We start from the raw sequence: 25,527 nt of genomic DNA, 5'->3' as shown, positions 1-25,527 counted from the left end.
TCTCTCCCTCTCCCACTTCCTCTCCCTCTCTCTCTCTCTCTCTTTCGCACTTCCTCTCTTTCTCTCTCTCGCTCTCTTTCGCTTGCTCTCTCTCTTTCGCTCGCTCTCTCTCTCTCTCTCTCTCTCCCACTTCCTCTCTCTCTCACTCTCTGTCTCTCTCTCTCTCGCTCTCTTTCGCTCTCTCTCTCTCTCTCTCTCTCTCGCTCTCCCACTTCCTCTCTCTCGCTCTCTCTCTCTCTCTCTCTGTACTCTAAACACACAGAGCAACCTAGTGAAATATGTATGACTTTTAAAATAGAATGCGCTGTTGCAGCCATAGCATTTGTCTTCTTGTAACCTTTGAACCCAGAAAATGTAGTTATCCCCAGTGCATTGTGAGTCATTGGGTAACATGGTGTGTGACCGAGTGAGTTCAAACCCTGGTCTCCTGTGTTCCTCGACTGTGTTAGCCCACTGAGCTAAAGCCTAAGCGTTAGTATCATCTTATTTAGGCAGATGGAAACGCACACTGTGAGTAAGTTAGTACTAAAAGACAGGTGTGGTTTTACATCGAGAGCAACAACATTTATTCCACAGCAAAATATCTTCAGAATATTACTACATACGAGACCTTTCAACTGTCAACATCATAAAACTATTAGTACATACTAGACCTTTCAACTGTCAACATCATAAAACTATTAGTACATCCTAGACCTTTAACATCATAAAGCTATTACTACATACTAGACCTTTAACATCATAAAACTATTAGTACATCCTAGACCTTTAACATCATAAAACTATTAGTACATCCTAGACCTTTAACATCATAAAGCTATTAGTACATACTAGACCTTTCAACTGTCAACTGTCAGTTTGGTCAGGGGGTCAGCTATTCATCATCATGGCAGAGTAACCAGCCACAGTCTTCTACTTTATTACCAGCTGTCTCCCCCTCTGTCTCTCCTCTCTCTCTCCTCTGTCTCTCGTCTCTCTCCTCTGTCTCTCCTCTCTCTCTCTCTCTCTCTCTCTCTCTCTCTCTCTCTCTCTCACTCTCTCTCTATGAATGACACCCAACATTTATGTGGTCAGCCCCATCCACTATCGCCTAGTGTTTCCTTTTTTTCTCTTGTCCTACTGCAAACCAGATAAGCACCAAGGCAACCCCACAACCCCACAGCTCCACAACTCCACTTCAGTGATCAGAGAGCGAGAGGTACGCTATACTGTGCATTCAGAAAGTATTCAGACCCCTTGATATTTTCCACATTTTGTTACGTTACAGTCGTATTCTAAAATGTATTAAATACTTATTTTTTTCCCTCATCAGTCTACACACAATAGCCCATAATGACGAAGCAAAAACATTTTTTTTTTTTTTTTTACATTTTAGCAAATGTATTAAAGATAAAAAACATAAATACTTTATTTAAGTATTTAGACTTATCCTAGAGCTGGCCGCCCGGCCAAACTAAGCATTTGGGGGAGAAGGGCCTTGATCAGGGAGGTGACCAAGAACCCGATGGTCACTCTGACAGAGCTCCTCTGTGGAGATGGGAGAACATTCAAGAAGGAAAACCAACTCTGCAGCACTCCACCAATCAGGTCTTTATGGTAGAGTGGCCAGACGGAAGCCGCTCCTCAGTAAAAGGCACATGACAGCCTGCATGGAGTTTGCCTAAAGGCACCTAAAGACTCAAAGACCATGATAAACAACATTCTCTGGTCTGATGAAACCAAGATTGAACACTTTGGCCTGAATGCCAAGCGTCACGCCTGGAGGAAACCTGGCACCATCCCTACTCTGAAGCATGGTGGTAGCAGCATCATGCTGTGGGAATATGTTTCAGAGGCAGGAACAGGGAGACTAGTCAGGATCAAGGCAAAGATGAACGGAGCAAAGCACAGAGAGATCCTTGATGAAAACTTGCTCCAGAGCGCTCAGGACCTCAGACTGGGGTGAAGGTTCACCTTCTAACAGGACAACGACCCTAAGCACACAGCCAAGACATCGCAGGAGTGGCTTCGGGACAAGTCTCTGAATGTCCTTGAGTGGCCCAGCCAAAGCCCGGACTTGAACACGAACATCTCTGGAGAGACCTGAAAATAGCTGTGCAGCAACGCTTCATATCCAACCTGACAGAGCTTGAGAGGATCTGCAGAGATGAATGCGAGAAACTCCCCAAATATATGTGTGCCAAGCTTGTCGCGTCATACCCAAGAAGACTCAAGGCTGTAATCGCTGCCAATGTTGCTTCAACCAAGTACTGCGTAAAATCTCTGAATACTTATGTAAATGTGATATTTCATTATTATTAATCACTACGTTAGTAAACCATAATGGAACATTCACAAACGAAAGGCTTGGAAAATCAGTGTGGTTTGTAAAATCAGAACACCTTCAGTTGAAATGCAGAAGTTAGAAACATGTTGTTCAACTACACTATTTACTCAGTCTGAGCTTGGTGTGCAGCAGTTATCATCTATTCTGTTTCACACACCAACTGATAGGCATTACCTACCTGACAACACACACACACACACACACACACACACACACACACACACACACACACACACACACACACACACACACACACACACACACACACACACACACACACACTGAAAGCGGTTAGGTTACCATTACAAGAACAGTTGTTGCATCTTACTGATCTTGTGTGATAGATAGCTCACAGTGTCCTGCAATCCAATCCCTCCAACAAACCACTTTCCTCTCCCAATCCCTCCAACAAACCACTTTCCTCTTCCAATTCCTCCAACAAACCATTTTCCTCTCCCAATCCCTCCAACAAACCACTTTCCTCTCCCAATCCCTCCAGCAAACCACTTTCCTCTCCCAATCCCTCCAACAAACCACTTTCCTCTCCCAATCCCTCCAACAAACCATTTTCCTCTCCCAATTCCTCCAACAAACCATTTTCCTCTTCCAATCCCTCCAACAAACCACTTTCCTCTCCCAATCCCTCCAACAAACCACTTTCCTCTCCCAATCCCTCCAACAAACCACTTTCCTCTCCCAATCCCTCCAACAAACCACTTTCCTCTCCCTCCATTGCTCTAAAGGATATCAATAGTTAGACAGTGAGACTGTGGTTTCTATTTTTGGCTGTGTCAAATGCACGGGGGTTTGCAATTTCATCGTGTATAAACTGACACACAGGCTTTTTTCCAGCCCTAATACCAGGTTGAGAAATGTACCTGTCTAACATCAGCTCGCTTGCCCTGAGGTGGGAGGGGTGTCCTCCAGTTGCATGATGGGGCAAAATGTACATTTCCGCCTAAATAGAAATACTCAAACGTAATTATTTTTCATGAGAATAAAAAATAACTAGTAATGTTAAATCGTTTTGGAAAGGTCTGGAACTTTTGAGGTTCACAAGCGCAAGTATATAGTACAGATATTGTGAAAATATGAAAAATAATATATTTTCCCTATTCAACAGAAGTGGAACAATAGCATTTGGAATGACTGAAATGCTTTCTAAAAATAGAAACAATCAAATCAAATCATAAACAATGCAAAAATGGGATCTTTACTTAGTGACAGTACAATATTGGCACTATTTCATATAACTGACGACAGAGAATTTTCTCTTAGACGTGTGCACTGAGCGGCGCAGAGACATCATTCAGACCAGTTACAATTTTAAGCACGAAGGGATGTCGTCCATCTGTGACCAAGAGAAAGTGGTCTTGTTTTCATTTCTATTAAATTATAAAAAATAAATAAATAATAATGTTGAGTTCTAAATCCGACTGAGAGGTGGGAGAACCGGGCTGAGGGAGAGTCAGTGAGGATAATCCAATAGCGATATAGCAAGGGAAATATGAAGTAGATAGATTCCAGAGGCAATATTCCAGAGGCGGCTGAGGGCACGGGGGATGAGGGGAACAGTCAACAAGCTGGTGATCGGAGGAAGGCTCCAGGCAGGGATCCCACAAATGCCTACCCAGACTATTTTTGCATAGTTCCGAAGATATCTGAAAATAAGTTACTAACTATATAAAACCACAAAAAACATAACTATGTTTGTTGTTAAATGTAACCAGATGGTGACTACAATGAAGTTATTAAGTCTTTGACCACACTGTGTGGTTTTAAAACTCATGCATCCTACACTTTAAGTTATACGAAATAAATGGAGCCAGCCGGAAAAGCAATTCTCTCAAATGTAATTACTTGACGTATAGAAAATAATAATTTTATGGTATGGTATTCAAATAAGGATTAGATTTTACATCGAAGCAGAGAAATATAAATCGTATATTTCAGCCAAGCCATTATCTAAGGGTAAGAATTGTCCAATAAGACAATTGTGTGTGTGTGTGTGTGTGTGTGTGTGTGTGTGTGTGTGTGTGTGTGTGTGTGTGTGTGTGTGTGTGTGTGGTCTACTCTCTGAAACGCCAGAGCTACTAAAGCAGTCCTTTAACTCTGCCTTCAACCTGATCCTTGACTGTCCAATAACCTCCTCTCCTTCTCTCCCACAGGGCACTGACTGACTGACTGACAGCCACAACGATGATTAAAAACACACCAACCTAACAACCTCACACCCATTGGCTCACGAGGAGGAAGATACAACACATTGGCCCCGCCCCTTCACACTGTCTTTGGACAAAAACAAATTAAACAGCCGCTTAGTTACAATAGGACAAGGAGAGAGACGCGATGCGTTGTCCTGCGATGTTGACCCTGCAGGCGGTGTGTGTGTGTGTAAGTGTGTGTGTGGCCATGCAGCAATATCCAGCTGCCTGGGGCCACTATGACGTGTGTAAGAGTCAGATCTACACAGAGGAAGGGTTAACGTGGGACTACATGGCCTGTCAACCAGAAGCTACAGTCATGACCAAGTACCTGACCGTCAGCCTGGACCCGCCCAATATCACCTGTGGAGACCCACCTGAGACATACTGCACACTGGTGAGTACTGGCAAACACACACACACACACACACGGCACAGACATACGGACGTACATGCATAAACACACACACACGTCAAGCACATATCTTGGTGAGTGTGATGGATGTACACACACACACACACACACACACACACACACACACACACACACACACACACACACACACACACACACACACACACATACACACACACACACACACACACAGCTGACTGTGATAGTGATGAATGAGAAGGTAGGTTTCAGCCCACAAACTCTATTGTTCTGTGTTACACACGTATATGTACAGTTGAAGTTGGAAGTTTACATACACCTTAGCCAAATACATTTAAACTCCCGTACGGACGTGAGCCATGCGTCCTCTGAAACACAACCCAACCAAGCCTCACTGCTTCTTGACACAATGCCCGCTTAACCTGGAAGCCAACCGCACCAATACAGTTGAAGTTGGAAGTTTACATACACCTTAGCAAAATAAATTTAAACTCTGTTTTTCTCAATTCCTGACATTTAATCCTAGTAAAATGTCCCTGTCTTAGGTCAGTTAGGATCACGACCTTATTTTAAGAATGTGAATTTTCAGAATAATAGTGGAGAGAATGATTTATTTCACCTTTTATTTCTTTCATCACATTCCCAGTGGGTCAGAAGTTTACATACAGTCAATTAGTATTGTGTAGCATTGCCTTTAAATTGTTTAACTTGGGTCAAATGTTTCGGGTAGCCTTCCACAAGCTTCCCACAATAAGTTGGGTGAATTTTGGCCCATTCCTCCTGACAGAGCTGGTGTAACTGAGTCAGGTTTGTAGGTCTCCTTGCTCGCACACGCTTTTTCAGTTCTGCCCACAAATTTTCTATAGGATTGAGGTCTAATACCTTGACTTTGTTGTCCTTAAGTTGTCGTCCTTAAGTTTGTTGTCCTTAAGCCATTTTGCCACAACTTTGGAAGTATGCTTGGGGTCATTGTCCATTTGGAAGACCCATTTGCGACCAAGCTTTAACTTCCTGACTGAAGTCTTGCTTCATTATATAATAATTGTGCTTCCTCATGATGCCATCTATTTTGTGAAGTGCACCAGTCCCTCCTGCAGCAATGCACCCCCACAACATGATGCTGCCACGGTTGGGTTGGTGTTCTTCGGCTTGCAAGCCTCCCCCTTTTTCCTCCAAACATAATGATGGTCATTATGGTCAAAAAGTTTGTTTCATCAGACCAGAGGACTTTTCTCCAAAAAGTACAATCTTTGTCCCCATGTGCAGTTGCAAACCGTAGTCTGGAATTTTTATGGCGGTTTTGGAGCAGTGGCTTCTTCCTTGCAGAGCGGCCTTTCAGGTTTTGTCGATATAGGACTCGTTTTACTGTGGATATAGATACTTTTGTACCTGTTTCCTCCAGCATCTTCACAAGGTCCTTTTCTGTTGTTCTGGGATTGATTTGCACTTTTCACACCAAAGTACGTTCATCTCTAGGAGACAGAACGCGTCTCCTTCCTGAGCGGCATGACGGCTGCATGGTCCCATGGTGTTTATTCTTGCGTACTAGTGTATGTACAGATGAACGTGGTACTTTCAGGCGTTTGGAAATTGCTCCCAAGGATGAAACAGACTTGTGGAGGTCTACACATTTTTTTCTGAGTTCTTGGATTATTTTCTTTTGATTTTCCCATGATGTCAAGCAAATAGGCACTGAGTTTGAAGGTAGGCCTTGAAATACATCCACAGGTACACCTCCAATTGACTCAAATGATGTCAATTAACCTATCAGAAGCTTGTAAAGCCATGACATCATTTTCTGGAATTTTCCAAGCTGTTTAAAGGCACAGTCAACTTAGTGTATGTAAACTTCTGACCCACTGGAATTGTGATACAGTGAGTTATAAGTGAAATAATCTGTCTGTAAACAATTGTTGGAAAAATTACTTGTGTCATGCACAAAGTAGATAGATGTCCTAACCAACTTGCCAAAACTATAGTTTGTTAACAAGACATTTGTGGAGTGGTTTAAAAACAAGTTTTAAAGACTCCAACCTAAGTGTATGTAAACTTCTGACTTCAACTGTACACCTGTGTGTGTGTGTGTTTGTGTGTGTGTGTGTGTGTGTGTGTGTGTGTGTGTCATGGACTACATTCTCATCCTGTCCTTGTTGACATCTGTTCAGTCTGTGCCTGGTGAGGTCATCATGCTGCTGACCTTTTCAGTCAAACCAAACACACGTAATAGAGATTTTTAATTTGAACGTTTGGTGGCTTCTGCTGCAGTACCACTAAATATGAATATATACCAAAACAAAAAGTGGGTGCTGAAACCTCTTTTCCTCCCCTAACTCCAGATGGCACAGAGACATTTAGTTGCACGGCAAGATGAAAGAAAGAGAGAGAGAGAGAGAGAGAGAGGAATGTCTATGTGTGTGATGGTGCATTATTGTAAGGAGAGAGAGAGAGAGAGAGAGAGAGAGAGAGAGAGAGAGAGAGAGAGAGAGAGAGAGAGAGAGAGAGAGAGAGAGAGAGAGAGAGAGAGAGAGAGAGAGAGAGTCAGACTGGCACCCTTGACCTTACCCTCAGAAGCCTCTCGCAGTTACTATAGCGATGTGGAGAGCACGCAGATGAGCTCTGTTAGGCAATCAGAAGGCACCATGCTGGTCAGAACCAGGAACATAATCCCTTAGCACCAGAGTTGTAGATAGTTAAATATTCTGAACAGACCCTCTTACATTGGCTGTGTTCAATACCCATACTTAAAATACTGTATACTACATATTAATGAGTATATACTACATTCTATATACTAGTTAATTTTAGTAAATGTTAACAAACGGCATCGTTTCAGTTGAGTGTACTAGCTCTTCGCCTGTATACCGGAAATTGATGCTGTTGCTATGCAACCTCTTGCTAGCTTGTTAGCATACCAAATTACTAAAATCAAATTAAATGTTTATTAGTCACATGCGCCGAATAGAACAGGTTGTAGACCTTACAGGGAAAAGTTTACTTATGAGCCCCTAACCAACACTGTAGTGAAAAAAAATAACAATAGCGAGACTATATACAGGGGGGATACCGGTACAGAGTCAGTGTGCGGGGGCACCGGTTAGTTGAGGTAATATGTACATGTAGGCTGAGCAGTTTCCATACTAGGCAGTGATGCAACCAGTCAGGATGCTCTCGATGGTGCAGCTGTAGAACCTTTTGAGGATCTGGGGATCCATGACAAATCTTTTCAGTCTCCCGAGGGGGAAAAGGTTTTGTCTTGCCCTCTTCACGACTGTCTTGGTGTGCTTGAACCATGATAGTTTATTGGTTATGTGGACACCAAGTAACTTGAAGCTTTCAACCTGCTCCACTACAGCCCTGTCGATGAGAATGGGGTGGTGCTTGGTCCTCTTTTTCCTGTAGTTCACAATCATCTCCTTTGTCTTGATCACGTTGAGGGAGGGGTTGTTGTCCTGGAACCACACGGCCATCTGTCATCAGCAATCTTAATGATGGTGTTGGAGCCGTGCATGGCTGTGCAGTCATGAGTGAACAGGGAGTACAGGAGGGGACTGAGCACGATCCCCTGAGGGGCCCCTATGTTGATGATCAGCGTGGCGGATGTGTTGTTACCTACCCTTACCGCCTGGGGATGGCCCGTCAGGAAGTCCAGGATCCAGTTGCAGAGGGAGGTGTTTAGTCCCAGGGTCCTTAGCTTAGTGATGAGCTATGAGGGCACTATGGTGTTGAACACTGAGCTGTAGTCAATGAATAGCATTCTCACATAGGTTTTCCTTTTGTCCAGGTGGTAAATGGCAGTGTGGAGTGCAATAGAGATTGCATCATCTGTGGATTTACATTTATATTTACATTTACGTCATTTAGCAGACGCTCTTATCCAGAGCGACTTACAAATTGGTGCATTCACCTTATGATATCCAGTGGAGCAACCACTTTACAATAGTTCACCTATGCAAATTGGAGTGGGTCTCGGGTTTCTGGGATAATGGTGTTGATGTAAGCCATGACCAGCCTTTCAAAGCACTTCATGGCTACAGACGTGAGTCATTTAGGCAGGATACCTTAGTGTTCTTGGGAACAGGCACTCTGGTGGTCTGCTTAAAAGATGTTGGTATTACAGACTTGGACAGGGAGAGGTTGAAAATGTCAGTGGTCAGCGCATGCTCGCAGTACACGTCCTGGTAGTCTATATGGCCCTACAGCCTTGTGAATGGTGACCTGTTTAAAGGTCTTACTCACATCGACTGCGGAGAGCGTGATCACACACTTTTATTTTTCTCGACGCAAGCATAGAAGTAGTTTAGCTCGTCTGGTAGGCTCGTGTCACTGGGCAGCTCTCGGCTGTGTTTCCCCTTGTAGTCTGTAATGGTTTGCAAGTCCTGCCACATCCGACGAGCATCAGTGTAGTACGATTCGATCTTAGTCTTGTGTTGACGTGTATAACCAGCTGTATGTTGATAGTGTCGTTGTCCAGCCACGGCTCCGTGAAGCATAAGATATTACAGTTTTGAATGTCCCGTTGGTAGTTTAATCTTCCACGTAGGTCATCTATTTTATTCTTCAAAGACGTTTGCTAGCAGAATGGAAGTGGTGGGGGTTTATTCGATCGACTACGAATTCTCAGAAGGCAGCCTGCCCTTCGGCGCCTTTTTCTCCGCCTCTTCTTCACGCATATCACAGGGATCTGAGCCTGTTCTCGAGAAAGCAGTATATCGTTCGCGTCGGGCTCGTCAGACTCGTAAAAAAAAAAAAAGGATTCTGCCAGTCCGTGGTGAGTTAGTCCTGATGTCCAGAAGTTATTTTCGGTCATAAGCGATGGTAGCGGCAACATTTTGTACAAAATAAGTTACAAGCGCAAATAAACAAAGCATTAAAAACATAATCAGTTGGGGGCACGTAAAACATCTGCCTTCTTCTCTGGCGTCATTTTAATCAAGCTAAGTATTTTATGATTTCGGGTGCGTTCAAAAATTCAATTTGGAGTACCAGAGTGCGCTCTGGGCGTTCGTAATTCCAGAGCTTTGTCAGATTATTGCTCTGGCCGAGGAGTAGGGTTGATTCGAGCATTCAACGGCAGTCAAGCACCCAAGCTAACTGGCTAACATTGGCTACTTCCAGACACAAATGAGAGAACACCTCATCCTGACCATTTTACTCACCCTAGCAGAGCTGGTTAGGCTGTTATCCAGAGCGTTGGTGACTGTAACTGTGCTGCTGGCAACAATTTCATTATGTTTTTTTTCTTCCTACGTTTACTGACACCGGCAGTGTGTGAATAATCAAGTCAATAAACGTTGGGTTTCATAGTGCTGGAATGATATGCTATGCGGTTTGTAACAAATTGTCAGCCAACATAACGTGTAACGTAACTTATATGAAATGTCATTACTTTATTACATTGCTCAACATTTTCTTAACATTTGTCATAATTAGTTAAAGCAATGAATTTGTATCCGCTCTCGTCAGACTTCGGCTGCACATATTCCGCCATTTTCTTCAAATCTGAAAACGTTGTGAAGCCACGCCCATTAAAAAAAAATGCATTATGGGCCCTAAAAGCAAGGAAATAGTGTCCACAAAACATAATAGGACAGGATAGGAGGACAGAACAGGATAGGAGGACAGAACAGGACAGGACAGAGGAACAGGACAGGGCAGGACAGAGAAACAGGTCATGTGGACAAGATAGGACATGACAGAGACAGGACAGAGAGACAGGACAGGAAAGAGCAGAGACAGGGCTGGACAGTGATGCTGCGTCAGGGAGTTGGCCCTGTTTTTATTTTAAACACTTTGGGAGGATGTCTAAAATCATTTAGCCATTGAGCCCTCTCTCTGTCTATCTCTCTAGCTCTATGTCTCTGTCAATCTCTCTATCTATGTCTCCCTCTCAATTCAATTCAATCCAAGGGGCTTTATTGGCATGGAAAACATATGTTAACATTACCAAAGCAAGTGAGGTAGATAATATACAAATGTGAAATAAACAATAAAAATTAACAGTAAACATTAAACATACAGAAGTTTCAAAATAATAAAGACCTTACAAATGTCATATTATGTATATATACAGTGTTGTAACGATGTACAAATGGTTCATGTACAAAAGGGAAAATAAATAAGCATAAATATGGGTTGTATTTTACAATTGTGTTTGTTCTTCACTGGTTGACCTTTTATTGTGGCAACAGGTCACAAATCTTGCTGCGGTGATGGTACACTGTGTTATTTCACCCAGTAGATATGAGAGTTTATCAAAATCGGGTTCGTTTTCGAATTCTTTGTGGATCTGTGTAATCTGAGGGAAATATGTCTCTCTAATATGGTCATACATTGGGCAGGAGGTTAGGAAGTGCAGCTCAGTTTCTACCTCATTTTGTGGGCAGTGTGCAATTAGCCTGTCTTCTCTTGAGAGCCAGGTCTGCCTACAGCAGCCTTTCTCAATAGCAAGGCTATGCTGTACATAGTCAAAGCTTTCCTTAAGTTTGGGTTAGTCACAGTGGTCAGGTATTCTGCCACTATGTACTCTCTGTTTAGGGCCAATTAGCATTCTAGTTTGCTCTGTTTTTTTGTTAATTCTTTCAATGTGTCAAGTAATTATCTTTTTGTTTTCTCATGATTTTGGTTGGGTCTAATTGTGTTGCTGTCCTGGGGCTCTGTGGGGTGTGTTTGTGTTTGTGAACAGAGCCCCAGGACCAGCTTGCTTAGGGGACTCTTCTCCAGGTTCATCTCTCTGTAGGTGATGGCTTTGTTATGGAAGGTTTGGAAATCATTTCCTTTTAGGTGGTTGTAGAATATAACAGCTCTTTTCTGGATTTTGATAATTAGTGGGTATCGGCCTAATTCTGCTCTGCATGCATTATTTGGTGTTCTACATTAAACACGGAGGATATTTTTGCAGAATTCTGAATGCAGAGTCTCAATTTGGTGTTTTTTCCTTTTTGTGATTTCTTGGTTGGTGAGTGGACCCCAGACCTCACAACCATAAAGGGTTCTATAACTGATTGAAATATTTTTAGCCAGATTCTAATTGGTATGTTGAACTTTATGTTCCTTTTGATGGCATAGAATGCCCTTCTTGCCTTTTCTCTCAGATCGTTCACAGCTTTAGGTTTAGGTATGTATAGTTTTTTGTGTGCTCTGGGGCAACGGTGTCTAGATGGAATTTGTATTTGTGGTCCTGGCGACTGGACCTTTTTTGGAACACCATTATTTTGGTCTTACTAAGATTTACTGTCAGGTCCCAGGTCTGGCAGAATCTGTGCAGAATATCTAGTTGCTGTTGTAGGCCCTCCTTGGTTGGTGACAGAAGCACCAGATCATCAGCAAACAGTAGACATTTGACTTCAGAGTCTATTAGGGTGAGGCCGGGTGCTGCAGACTTTTCTAGTGCTCGTACCAATTCGTTATATATATGTTGAAGCTGCATCCCTGTCTCACCCCACGGCCCTTTGGGAAGAAATGTGTGTTTTTTTCCAATTTGAACCGCACACTTGTTGTTTGTTTACATGGATTTTATAATGTAAATAATAATTTATAATGTCGTATGTTTTTCCCCCAACACCACTTGCCATCAATTTGTATAGCAGACCATCATGCCAAATTGAGTCGAAGGCTTTTATGAAATCAATAAAGTATGAGAAGACTTTGCCTTTGTTTTGGTTTGCTTGTTTGTCAATTAGGGTGTGTAGGGTGAATACGTGGTCTGTCATACGATAATTTGGTAAAAAGCCAATTTGACATTTGCTCAGTATATTGTTTGCACTGAGGAAATGTACGAGTCTGCTGTTAATGATAATGCAGAGGATTTTCCCAAGGTTGCTGTTGACGCATGTCCCACGGTAGTTATTGGGGTCAAATTTGTCTCTACTTTTGTGGATTGGGGTGATCAGTCCTTGGTTCCAAATACTGGGGAAGATGCCAGAGCTGAGGATGATGATAAAGAGTTTTAGTATAGCCAATTGGCATTTGTTGTCTGTATATTTGATCATTTCATTGAGGATACCATCAACACCACATGCCTTTTTGGGTTGTAGGGATTTTATTTTGTCCTGTAGCTCATTCAAGATAATTGGAGAATCCAATGGGTTCTGGTAGTCTTTAATAGTTGATTCTAAGATTTGTGTTTGATCATGTTTTTGCTGTTTGTTCTTTGTTATAGAGCCAAAAAGATTGGAAAAGTAGTTTACCCGTACATCTCCGTTTTGGATAGATAACTCTTTGATAATTATTGGTGTTGTTGTTTGTTTAGTGTTTTCCAATTGTCCCGGAAATGGGTTGAGTCTATGGATTCTTCAATTACATTGAGCTGATGTCTGACGTGCTGTTCCTTCTTTTTCCATAGTGTATTTCTGTATTGTTTTAGTGATTCACCATAGTGAAGGCGTAGACTCAGATTTCCCGGGTCTCTATGTTTTTGGTTGGACAGGTTTCTCAATTTCTTTCTTAGATTTTTGCATTCTTCATCTAACCATTTGTCATTGTTGTTCATTTTCTTTGGTTTTCTATTTGAGATTTAAAGATTTGATAGGGAAGTTAATAGGTCAAATATACTGTTAAGATTTTCTACTGCCAAGTTTACACCTTCACTATTACAGTGGAACGTTTTACCAAGGAAGTTGTCTAAAAGGGATTGAATTTGTTGTTGCCTAATAGTTTTTTGGTAGGTTTCCACACTGCATTCCTTCCATCTATAGCATTTTTTAATGTTACTCAGTTCCTTTGGCTTTGATGCCTCATGATTGAGTATTGCTCTGTTGAATTAGACTGATTTTGCTGTGGTCTGATAGGGGTGTTAGTGGGCTGACTGTGAACGCTCCGAGAGACTCTGGGTTGAGGTCAGTGATAAAGTAGTCTACAGCACTACTGCCAAGAGATGATCTATAGGTGTACCTACCATAGGAGTCCCCTTGAAGCCTACCATTGACTGTGTACATGCCCAGCGTATGCCAGAGCTGCAGGAGTTGTGTCCTGTTTTGTTGGTTATGTTGTCATAGTTGTGTCTAGGGGGGCATATGGGGGAGGGAATGCTGTCACCTGCAGGCAGGTGTTTGTCCCCCTGTGTGCTGAGGGTGTCAGGTTCTTGTCCAGGTCTGGCATTTAGGTCGCCACAGACTTGTACATGTCCCTGGGCCTGGAAATGATTGAATTCCCCCTCCAGGATGGAGAAGCTGTCTTCATTAAAGTATGGGGATTCTAGTGGGGGATATAGGTAGCATACAGGAGGACATTTCTCTCTGTTAAGATAATTTCCTTTTTAATTTCTAGCCAAATGTAAAATGTTCCTGTTTTGATTAATTTAATGGAGTGAGTTAGGTCTGCTCTATACCAAATTAGCATACCCCCTGAGTCCCTTCCCTGTTTCACACCTGGTAGTTTGGTGGATGGGACTACCAGCTCTCTGTAACCTAGGGGGCAACCAGTGGGTCCGTCTCCTCTATACCATGTTTCTTGCAGGATGACAATGTCTGTATTTCCGATTTCTTTGATGAAGTCCTAGTTCCTGCTCTTTAGGCCCAAGGCAGATGACCTCAGGCCTTGGATATTGAGATAGAGAAAGGCTGCCAAAAGCAGCCTGAGGCCAAACCACACGACCAACAACATTGGACAATTTATAGAACACAAACCTTCACTATCTCTAGTTCTGTCTCTCTCTCTCTCTCTCTCACTCACTCACTATATCTCTCTCTGTTTCTGTTTCTCTCTGTATCTCTCTTTCACTCTCTCTGTCTCTCTCTCTGTCTCTCTCTCTCTGTCTCTTTGAATTCAATTTCAATTTAAGGGCTTTATTGCCATGGGAGACATGTTTACATTGCCATATTATGTCTATATAATGTAGAGTGTTGTAATGATGTGCAGCTAGTTAAAATATACGTTGTATTTGCAATGGTGTTTGAGCTTCACTGGTTGACCTTTTCTTGTGGCAACAGGTCACATATCTTGTTATGATGGTACACTGGTATTTCACCCAATAGATATGAGAGTTTATCAAAATTTGTTTTATTTTGGAATTCTTTGTGGGTCTATGTAATCTGAGGGAAATATGTGTCTCTAATATGGTCATACATTTGGCAGGAGGTTAGGAAGTGCAGCTCAGTTTTTTACCTCATTTTGTCATCTCTTTAAAGCTATGTCTGCCTTCAGTGACCTTTCTCAATAGCCTATGCTCACTGAGTAGGTACAAATTCAAAGATTTCCAGCATGCTTAGAGGCTCTTCTCCAAGTTCATCTCTCCAGGTTCATCTCTCTGTAGATGATGGCTTTGTTATGGAAGGTTTGGGAATCACTTCCACCACATACCTCCACACACACACACCACCACCACACACCACCACCACACACCACCACACACACCACCACCACAAACCACCACACCACCACACACCACCACACACACCACCACCACACACCACCACCACCACACACACCACCACAAACCACCACCACCACAAACCACCACCACCACACACCACCACACCACCACACACACCACCACAAACCACCACCACCACACACCACCACCCCACCACCACACCACCACCACGCACCACCACCACAAACCACCACACCACCACACACCACCACCACAAACCACCACACACCACCACACCACCACACACACCACCACAAACCACCACACACCACCACCCCACCACCACAAACCACCACCACCACACACCACCACCACACCACCACCACACACCACCACCACAAACCACCACACCACACCACCACACCACCACCACACACCACCACACACACCACCACCACACACCAACACACACCACCACCACAAACAACCACACACCACCACCACCACACACCACCACCACACACCACACACACCACACACCACCACACACCACCACACACACCACCACACCAACACCACCACACACACCACCACACCAACACCACGCACCACACACACCACCACACCAACACCACGCACCACCACACCACCACACACCACCACCACACCACACCACCACCACACACCACCACCACCACACACCACAACACACCACCACACCACACACCACCACCACACACCACCACAACACACCACCACACCACCAAACACCACCACACTCCAACACCACACACCGCACACCACACACCACCACACCACCAAACACACCACGAAACACACCACCACACAACACCACACACTACACACCACCACCACACAAAACCACACACTACACACCACCACCACACAACACCACACACACACACACACACACACACACACACACCACAAAACACACCACCACACAACACCACACACTACACACCACCACCACACAACACCACACACACCACGAAACACACCACCACACAAAACCACACAACACACACCACCACCACACAAAACACACCACCACCACACACACCTCACACACTACACACCACCACACACAACACACACCACCACACACCACCACACACTACCCACCACAACACACACCACCACATACCACCACACAAAACACACCACCACCACCACACACCACCACACACAACACACCACCACCACACACCACCACCACACACACCCACCACCACCACCATACACCACCACCACCTCACCACACACCATACACACACCACCACCACACACCACCACACACACACACCACGAAACACACCACCACACAACACCACACACTACACACCACACACCACCACCACACACACACACACACACACCACGAAACACACCACCACACAACACACAACACCACCACACACACCTCACACCATCACACACCACGAAACACACCACCACCACACAACACCACCACACACACCACACACCACCACCACCACCCCACACAACACACACAACACACCACCACACACCACCACCACCACCATACACCACCACCATACACCACCACCCCACACCACCACCGCACACACACCACCACCGCACACACACCACTGCACACCACCACCACCACACACCACCACCACACACCACCACCACACACACACACCACCGCACACCACTGCCACCACCCCACACACTCACCACCATACACAACACACCACCACCCACACACCACAACACACCACCACCATACACCACCACACACACCACAACACACACACATCATACACCACCACACACACCATACACCACCACACCACACACACCATACACCGCCACACACACACACAACACACACCACCAAACACACACTCTACACACCACCAAACACACCACACAACCACACACCAGCAAACACACCACCACACACATGACCAAACACTCCACACACCACCACACAAAACCACACAACACCACACACACCACCACACACCACCACACACACCACCACACACAACCACCACCCCACACACACCACACAAACATCTCTACCACCCCACAACACACACACCACCACACACCACAACCCACCACACACACACCACCACACCACCAAACACCACCACACACCACCAACACACACCACCACACACCACCACCATATACCACCACACACCACCACACCACCACATACCACCACCACACACCACCACCATACACCACCACACACCACCATACACCACCACCACACACCACCACCATACACCACCACACACACAACCCACACACCACCACCACACACCACCACACACACACACACACAACCCACACCACCACACACCACCACCATACACCACCATACACCACCACACACCACCACCATTCACCACCACACACACAACCCACACCACCACCACACACCACCATACACCACCACCATACCACCACCACACACCACACACACCACCACACACCACACACACCACCACACACACCACTCTCTCTCTCTCTGTCTTTATTTCTGGAATTATTTCATGAATGTTCCATCACGGCACTCCTTCTCTCAATGCGACCCACTTGCAGCGCTCTCACACACTGTTTTATGTCAGGAAGTGTTTGTTTTCAATCCCAAAATCTCTACTGTGGATGATCCTACCTCCCCCTGGGAGGGAAATTATTTGAAGTCATGACACAGCAAGTAGCAAACGCTATGTTTCTATGTGTAAGGTGACGAGGGTTGGTGTGTGTGTGTGTGTGTGTGTGTTTGTGCGTGTGTACATGTGTGTGTGTGTGTGTTTGATTTCTTTGATTTCTATTAAGTGGCAGTTAGAGAGGACAGTGGACAAACTATTCCATAACATACCTAGTCCTCAATGTCCTTCTTTTTGGGAGAATATAAAGTGTAAGGATGATAGCCTTTTGTGTGTACTAAGTGAGGTCATGAATAGCCATTAGTACCGTCGGTTTAATACAAGGAGTGTGACTGGCTGAACAAGATACTCATTACGTTATCCTCTGTTTTGTGTCTCTGTACCTTTTATCGTCAATGTGAATTATCAGGAGGATGGTCACTGGCATTCAGTCAGAGAGACTGTTGGTGTGACACATCTGCCTTGTTTTAGTTGTAATGCAATCTGTGATGATTATTCCCTTTCGGGTTGGACATGATGACAAGCATTTACAACTGCTACTCTCTCTTCTTTTACAAAGACCGGAATAGTAAACTGGCCTAATTGACATGACTTGATTTGACTCAGATCTGACTTGTGAACTGGCCTGATTGACATGACCTGAGTTGACTCAGATCTGAAGAGTAAACTGGCATGACTGACATGATTTAAGTTGACTCAGATCTCAATAGTAAACTGGCATGACTGACATGATTTGAGTTGACTCAGATCTCAATAGTAAACTGGCATGACTGACATGATTTGAGTTGACTCAGATCTCAATAGTAAACTGGCATGACTGACATGATTTGAGTTGACTCAGATCTCAATCGTAAACTGGCATGACTGACATGATTTAAGTTGACTCAGATCTCAATAGTAAACTGGCTTGACTGACAGACCTTATTTACATAAGTATTCAGACCCTTTGTTATGAGACTCAACATTTTGCTCAGGTGCATCTTGTTTCCACTTATTATCCTTGAGGTGTTTCTAGTTGAATACATTCTGTTGGACAACTGACTAGGTACCCCTTTCCCTTCCCTGAATATCCTTGAGTGGACAAGAAAGAGCCCGGACTTGAACCTGATCGAAAATATCTAGAGCGACCTGAAAATAGCTGTGCAGCGACGCTCATCATCCAACCTGACAGAGCTTGAGAGGATCTACAGAGACGAAATGGGAGAAACTGCCCAAATACAGGTGTGCCAAGCTTGTAGCGTCATACCCAAGAAGACTCGATGCTGTAATCACTGCCAAAGGTGCTTCAATGAAGTACTGAGTAAAGGGTCTGAATACTTATGTAAATGTGATATTTCAGTTTTTGTCTAAAGACCTGTTTTTTCTTTGTCATTGTGGGGTATTTTGTGTAGATTGATGAGAAAAAACTAACAATTTAATCCATTTTAGAATAAGGCTGTAACATAACAAAATGTGTAAAAAGTCAAGGGGTCTGAATACTTTCCAAATGCACCATAACTCTGAGACAATACATATTAAATGTGGTGTTCCACAAGGTTCGATTTTGGGTCCGGTACTGTTCAATTTATATATGTTGCCCCTTGGCAGCTTTATCAGAAAGCACAGCATTGATTTTCACTGCTACGTATACGATACACAACTTTACATTTCTGTGCCACCACTGGATTTTAGCTCCATGGATAAATTATTAGACTGTATTAGTGATTTAAATACTTGAACGGCTCACAACTTCCTCCAGCTAAATCAAGACGAGACCGGTGGACTTATTGTTTGAGTCAAAGCCTTGGTCTTATTTTAGATTCTTGACTCAATTTTGTATCACACATTAGTAATGTGACCAAAATAGCTTTTTAATCACCTGAGTAACATTACCAAGGTGCGGACATTTCTCTCTCAGGCTGATACAGAAAGACTCATCAATGCTTTTATTAACAAGCAGGTTTGACTACTGTAATGCTGTACTGTCTGGTCTACCAAAGAAAGCCATTGGTCAACTGCAAAACATACAGAATGCTGCAGCATGGGTACAGACCAAGACCAGATGGAAAGCACACATTACACCCGTTTTAAAGTCTCTGCACTGGCTGCCTGTGAGTTTTAGAATTCATTTTAAGATTCTTCAATTGGTTTTTAAATCAATCTTCCATTGTCTCTCCAATACATGTCAGACACGCTTTTGAGTTATGTACCCAGTAGGTCCCTCAGGTCCCCTGGCACTAGCTTTTTAACTATCCCAAAGCCTAGGACCAAGAGGCATGGAGAGGCAGCCTTTACAGTGGGGGAAAAAAGTATTTGATCCCCTGCTGATTTTGTACGTTTGCCCACTTACAAAGAAATGATCAGTCTATAATTTTAATGGTAGGTTTATATGAACAGTGAGAGACAGAATAACATAAAAAAAATCCAGAAAAACGAATGTCAAAAATGTTAGAAATTGATTTGCATTTTAATGAGGGAAATAAGTATTTGACCCCTCTGCAAAACATGACTTAGTACTTGGTGGCAAAACCCTTGTTGGCAATCACAGAGGTCAGACGTTTCTTGTAGTTGGCCACCAGGTTTGCACACATCTCAGGAGGGATTTTATCCCACTCCTCTTTGCAGATCTTCTCCAAGTCATTAAGGTTTCGAGGCTGACGTTTGGCAACTCGAACCTTCAGCTCCCTCCACAGATTTTCTATGGGATTAAGGTCTGGAGACTGGCTAGGCCACTCCAGGACCTTAATTAATGTGCTTCTTCTTGAGCCACTCCTTTGTTGCCTTGGCCGTGTGTTTTGGGTCATTGTCATGCTGGAATACCCATCCACGACCCATTTTCAATGCCCTGGCTGAGGGAAGGAGGTTCTCACCCAAGATTTGACAGGAGATGGCCCCATCAAATGATGCAGTGAAGTTGTTCTGTCCTCTTAGCAGAAAAACACCCCCAAAGCATAATGTTTCCACCTCCATGTTTGACGGTGGAGATGGTGTTCTTGGGGTCATAGGCAGCACTCCTCCTCCTCCAAACACGGCGAGTTGAGTTGATGCCAAAGAGCTCCATTTTGGTCTAAACTGACCACAACACTTTCACCAGTTGTCCTCTGAATCATTCAGATGTTCATTGCCAAACTTCAGACGGGCATGTATATGTATTTTTCAGCAGGGGGACCATGTGTGCCTTGCAGGATTTCAGTCCTTCACAGTGTAGTGTGTTACCAATTGTTTTCTTGGTGACTATGGTCCCAGCTGCCTTGAGATCATTGACAAGATCCTCCCGTGTAGTTCTGGGCTGATTCCTCACCGTTCTCATGATCATTGCAACTCCACAAGGTGAGATTTTGCATGGAGCCCCAGGCCGAGGGATATTGACAGTTCTTTTGTGTTTCTTCCGTTTGCGAATAATCGCACCAAATGTTGTCACCTTCTCACCAAGCTGCTTGGCGATGGCCTTGTAGCCCATTCCAGCCTTGTGTAGGTCTACAATCTTGTCCCTGACATCCTTGGAGAGCTCTTTGGTCTTGGCCATGGTGGAGAGTTTGGAATCTGATTGATTGATTGCTTCTGTGGACAGGTGTCTTTTATACAGGTAATAAGCTGCGGTTAGGAGCACTCCCTTTAAGAGTGTGCTCCTAATCTCAGCTCGTACCTGTATAACAGACACCTGGGAGCCAGAAATCTTTCTGATTTAGAGGGGGTCAAATACTTATTTCCCTCATTAAAATGTAAATCAATTTATAACATTTTTGACATGCGTTTTTCTCAATATTTGTGTTATTATTCTGTCTCTCACTGTTCAAATAAACCTAACATTAAAATTATAGACTGATCATTTCTTTCTCAGTGGGCAAACATACAAAATCAGCAGGGGATCAAATACTTTTTTCCCCCGCTGTAGTTATTATGCCCCCAGCCTCTGGAATAGCCTGCCAGAGAACCTGAGGGGGGCTGAAACTGTATACATATTTTTAGCTTTGCTTTTCCTCAGGGTGATTTTAGTTGTTCAGCTTGTGTCATTATTTAGTGTTTTTAATCTTATGTTTGTTGTGTAGTAAATATTTCAAGCTTTTTATTTTCATTTGTTTTTCTATATTTTTTTTCCCTGTAAAGCAAATTGCGTTGCATTACATGTCTGAAATGTGCTTTATAAATCAAGCTTGATTTGATATGATTCGGAGGATGCCAGGAGAACGCTACCTGCCCGAACGCATAGTGACAACTGTAAAGTTTGATGGAGGAGGAATAATGGTCTGGGGCTGTTTTTCATGGATCGGACTATGCCCCTTAGTTCCAGTGAAGGGAAATCTTTACGCTACAGCATAAAATTACAGTCTAGACACATTTTGTGCTTCCGACGTTATGGCAACAGTTTGGGGAAGGCCCTTTCCTGTTTCCCATAGCCATGACATGCTTGGAAAGGCTGGTCATGGCTCACATCAACACCATCATCCCAGACACCCTGGGCCCACTCTAATTTGCATATCGCACAAACAGATCCACAGGTGACACAAAGGTGTCACAATGTCACACACTGCCCTCAGCCACCTGGACAAAGGGAAGACTTATGTAAGAATGCTGTTCATAGACTACAGTTCAACATTTAACACCATATTGCCCTCCAAGCTCATCACCAAGCTCAGGAACAAGCTCATCACCAAGCTCAGGACCAAGCTCAGGACCAAGCTCAGGACCAAGCTCATCACCAAGCTCATCACCAAGCTCAGAAACAAGCTCATCAACATGCTTATCGCCAAGCTCATCGCCAAGCTCAGGAACAAGCTCATCACCAAGCTCAGGAACAAGCTCATCACCAAGCTCATCGCCAAGCTCATCACCAAACTCAGGAACAAGCGCAGAAACAAGCTCATCACCAAGCTAATCGCCAAGCTCATCACCAAGCTCATCACCAAGCTCATCACCAAGCTCAGGAACAAGCGCAGAAACAAGCTCATCACCAAGCTTATCGCCAAGCTCATCACCAAGCTCAGGAACAAGCTCATCACCAAGCTCAGGAACAAGCTCATCAACAAGCTCATCACCAAGCTTATCACCAAGCACAGGAACAAGCTCATCACCAAGCTAATTGCCAAGCTCATCACCAAGCTCAGAAACAAGCTCGTCCCCAAGCTCATCGCCAAGCTCATCGCCAAGCTCAGGACCAAGCTCATCACCAAGGTCATCACCAAGCTCAGGACCAAGCTCTTCACCAAGCTCAGGACGCTGGGACAGCAACAGGTATATCAGCACCCCCTAATTATATTATTATATTGTTATTCATTATATTATTAGAATTATTGTTCATTACATTATTATAGTTATTATTCATTACATTGTTATAATTAATTATATTATTATAGTTATTATTCATCATATTATTATTTACTAGAAACTAGAAACAGCTGTCAATTTCGGACGTTTGAAAAGGTCCCGAGGACGATGATATATTCCTTCCTCTGTATTTCCTGTTTTTACTCGTTATTGTTATTCGTTATTCAGTCTATATTTCCTGTTTTTACTCGTTATTCCCTCTGTATTTCCTGTTTTTACTCGTTATTCACTCTGTATTTCCTGTTTTTACTCGTTATTGTTATTTGTTGTTCACTCTATATTTCCTGTTTTTACTCATTATTGTTATTCGTTATTCACTCTATATGTATTCTTGTGCCACTCTATTTCAGTTTTTATTTTGTCTCTTTCTGTAATGAGGGTCGCCTAATGGGGACCAAGACGCAGCGTGTGACGTGCTCATATTTACTTTATTTTAACTCAAAATCAAACAAACAACAAAACGACCGTAAACAGTCCCGTCAGGTGCAACATACACAAAACAGGAAACAACCACCCACAAAACACAGGAAAAAACACCCCTACTAAATAGGACCTTCAATTAGAGGAAACGAGGGACAGCTGCCTCCAATTGAAGGTCAACCCAAGAAACTTAAACATAGAAATAGACATACTAGAACAAACATAGAAATATACTAACATAGAACATAAACCCCAAAACACATAAAACAAACACCCCCTGCCACGCCCTGACCAAACTACAATAACAAATAACCCCCTTTACTGGTCAGGACGTGACACTTTCTCTGTCTCCATCTCTCTCTCTCTATGTCTCTGTCTCTCTTTCTCTATGTCTCTGTCTCTCTTTCTCTATGTCTCTCTCTCTCTCTGCATTATTGAAAAAGGACCCTTAAGTCAGCATTTCACTGTTAGTCTACACCTGTTGTTTACCAAGCATGTGACAATAGCATTTCTTTAATTTAACACATTTAAGGCCCAACAAAAGCCTTCATTAACCCTTCCTTTAGTTACAGGATTTTATTTTGCTGATCAAACGACGCTTCAAATATTAATCATAAGCAGTTGTCATGTTGGACAAATAGAGATGGCTAATTTGATCAAGGTGCTTCGTTGGAGTGTGTGTGTGTGTGTGTGTGTGTGTGTGTTTGAGTGTGTGAGAGAGAGAGAGAGAGTAAGATGAGAGATATTAGGTAAGGTGAGATAATGGTTGTCACGGCTGTCGTAGGAAGGAGCGGACCAAAGTGCAGCGTGTGTGTCGTTCCACATTTTATTTACACTGTGAAACTATGCAATACATATAAATAAACTGAATAAACAAAAACAAACCGTGACGAAGAGTTAACATACACATACTCAAAAACAATCTCCCACAAACCCAGGTGGAAAAAAAACCTACTTACGTATGATCTCCAATTAGAGACAACGAGGACCAGCTGCCTCTAATTGGAGATCATCCCAAACAAAACCCAACATAGAAATACAAAACTAGAACCTGACAACATAGAAAAACTAAACTAGAAAAACCCCTGTCACGCCCTGACCTACTCTACCATAGAAAATAACAGCTTTCTAAGGTCAGGACGTGACAGTGGTGGTGAGTTGCGTTCAATCTGTGATCTGGGCTCTGAGTCCAGAAGATCTGTCAGACAAACAGATTGGTTGAAATGCCTTCACCCATCCATCACGCTGGCCTGTCATTGGCCAGTGAGTTTATCTCCTCGACCACATCCCCTGTCTGTCAGGAATCACGTCAACTGGAGTCTACACACACACACGCACGCGCGCACTGACACAAACACGTACACACACTCACACAAGACACACAGGTTTGAGTGTTTAGTTAGGGACTACAAAATGTCATTGTGCCAGGGTTAAAGTCTGTACTTACGCCAGCCATAAACCTAAAAAGAAAATACCACCGAGTACTAATCTGCTGTCGTGTCGTGTGTCATATATGTGTTCCAGATAATACTGCTAGAATTTATTGCCATGCCATTGGTCATCTGATGAGATTCCCTCAGTGTTTTCTAATGAAGCTGGCATCAAGCAATTAGTGGAAATGACTGATGTTAAGATGGACACCTTCCTGGATCTCTCTCTCTCTCACTGTGATGACTTCATATTGGATTACATCAGTGGTCACTAACCTTTTCTGAGTCACAATCACTTTCGGAGTTCAAACATTGTTCTGTAGGAATGAGGTTTGTGCTTTTGGTCTAACACTGTACATTATCACAGCATATTGGCCTTTCAGTATTGTTCTTCTCAAACCATATTATATTTCAAAACTCGAGCTTTGATAACAAAATAGATCAGTTGTATCACTTTCGAGGCAC

The 25,527-nt window shown here is 43.5% G+C and overlaps 1 protein-coding gene across 2 annotated transcripts in view; it reads left to right on the top strand.

The window, feature by feature from the left end:
• Positions 1 to 25,527, top strand: part of LOC115170189 (netrin-G1-like) — a 182,153-nt gene that overhangs the window by 15,577 nt on the left and 141,049 nt on the right. For both annotated transcript variants that reach the window (XM_029726557.1, XM_029726556.1), the window contains exon 2: positions 4,495 to 4,927. In XM_029726557.1, the coding sequence (XP_029582417.1) occupies positions 4,676 to 4,927 (252 nt within the window). In that variant the 5' untranslated portion in view covers positions 4,495 to 4,675. The remainder of the gene's footprint in view (positions 1 to 4,494; positions 4,928 to 25,527) is intronic.

The sequence above is a fragment of the Salmo trutta genome, chromosome 31, assembly GCF_901001165.1.
Source record: "Salmo trutta chromosome 31, fSalTru1.1, whole genome shotgun sequence".
NCBI lineage: Eukaryota > Metazoa > Chordata > Actinopteri > Salmoniformes > Salmonidae > Salmo > Salmo trutta.
The sequence above is the reverse complement of the archived record's forward strand: the minus strand, read 5'-3'. Positions and strand labels throughout refer to the sequence as shown.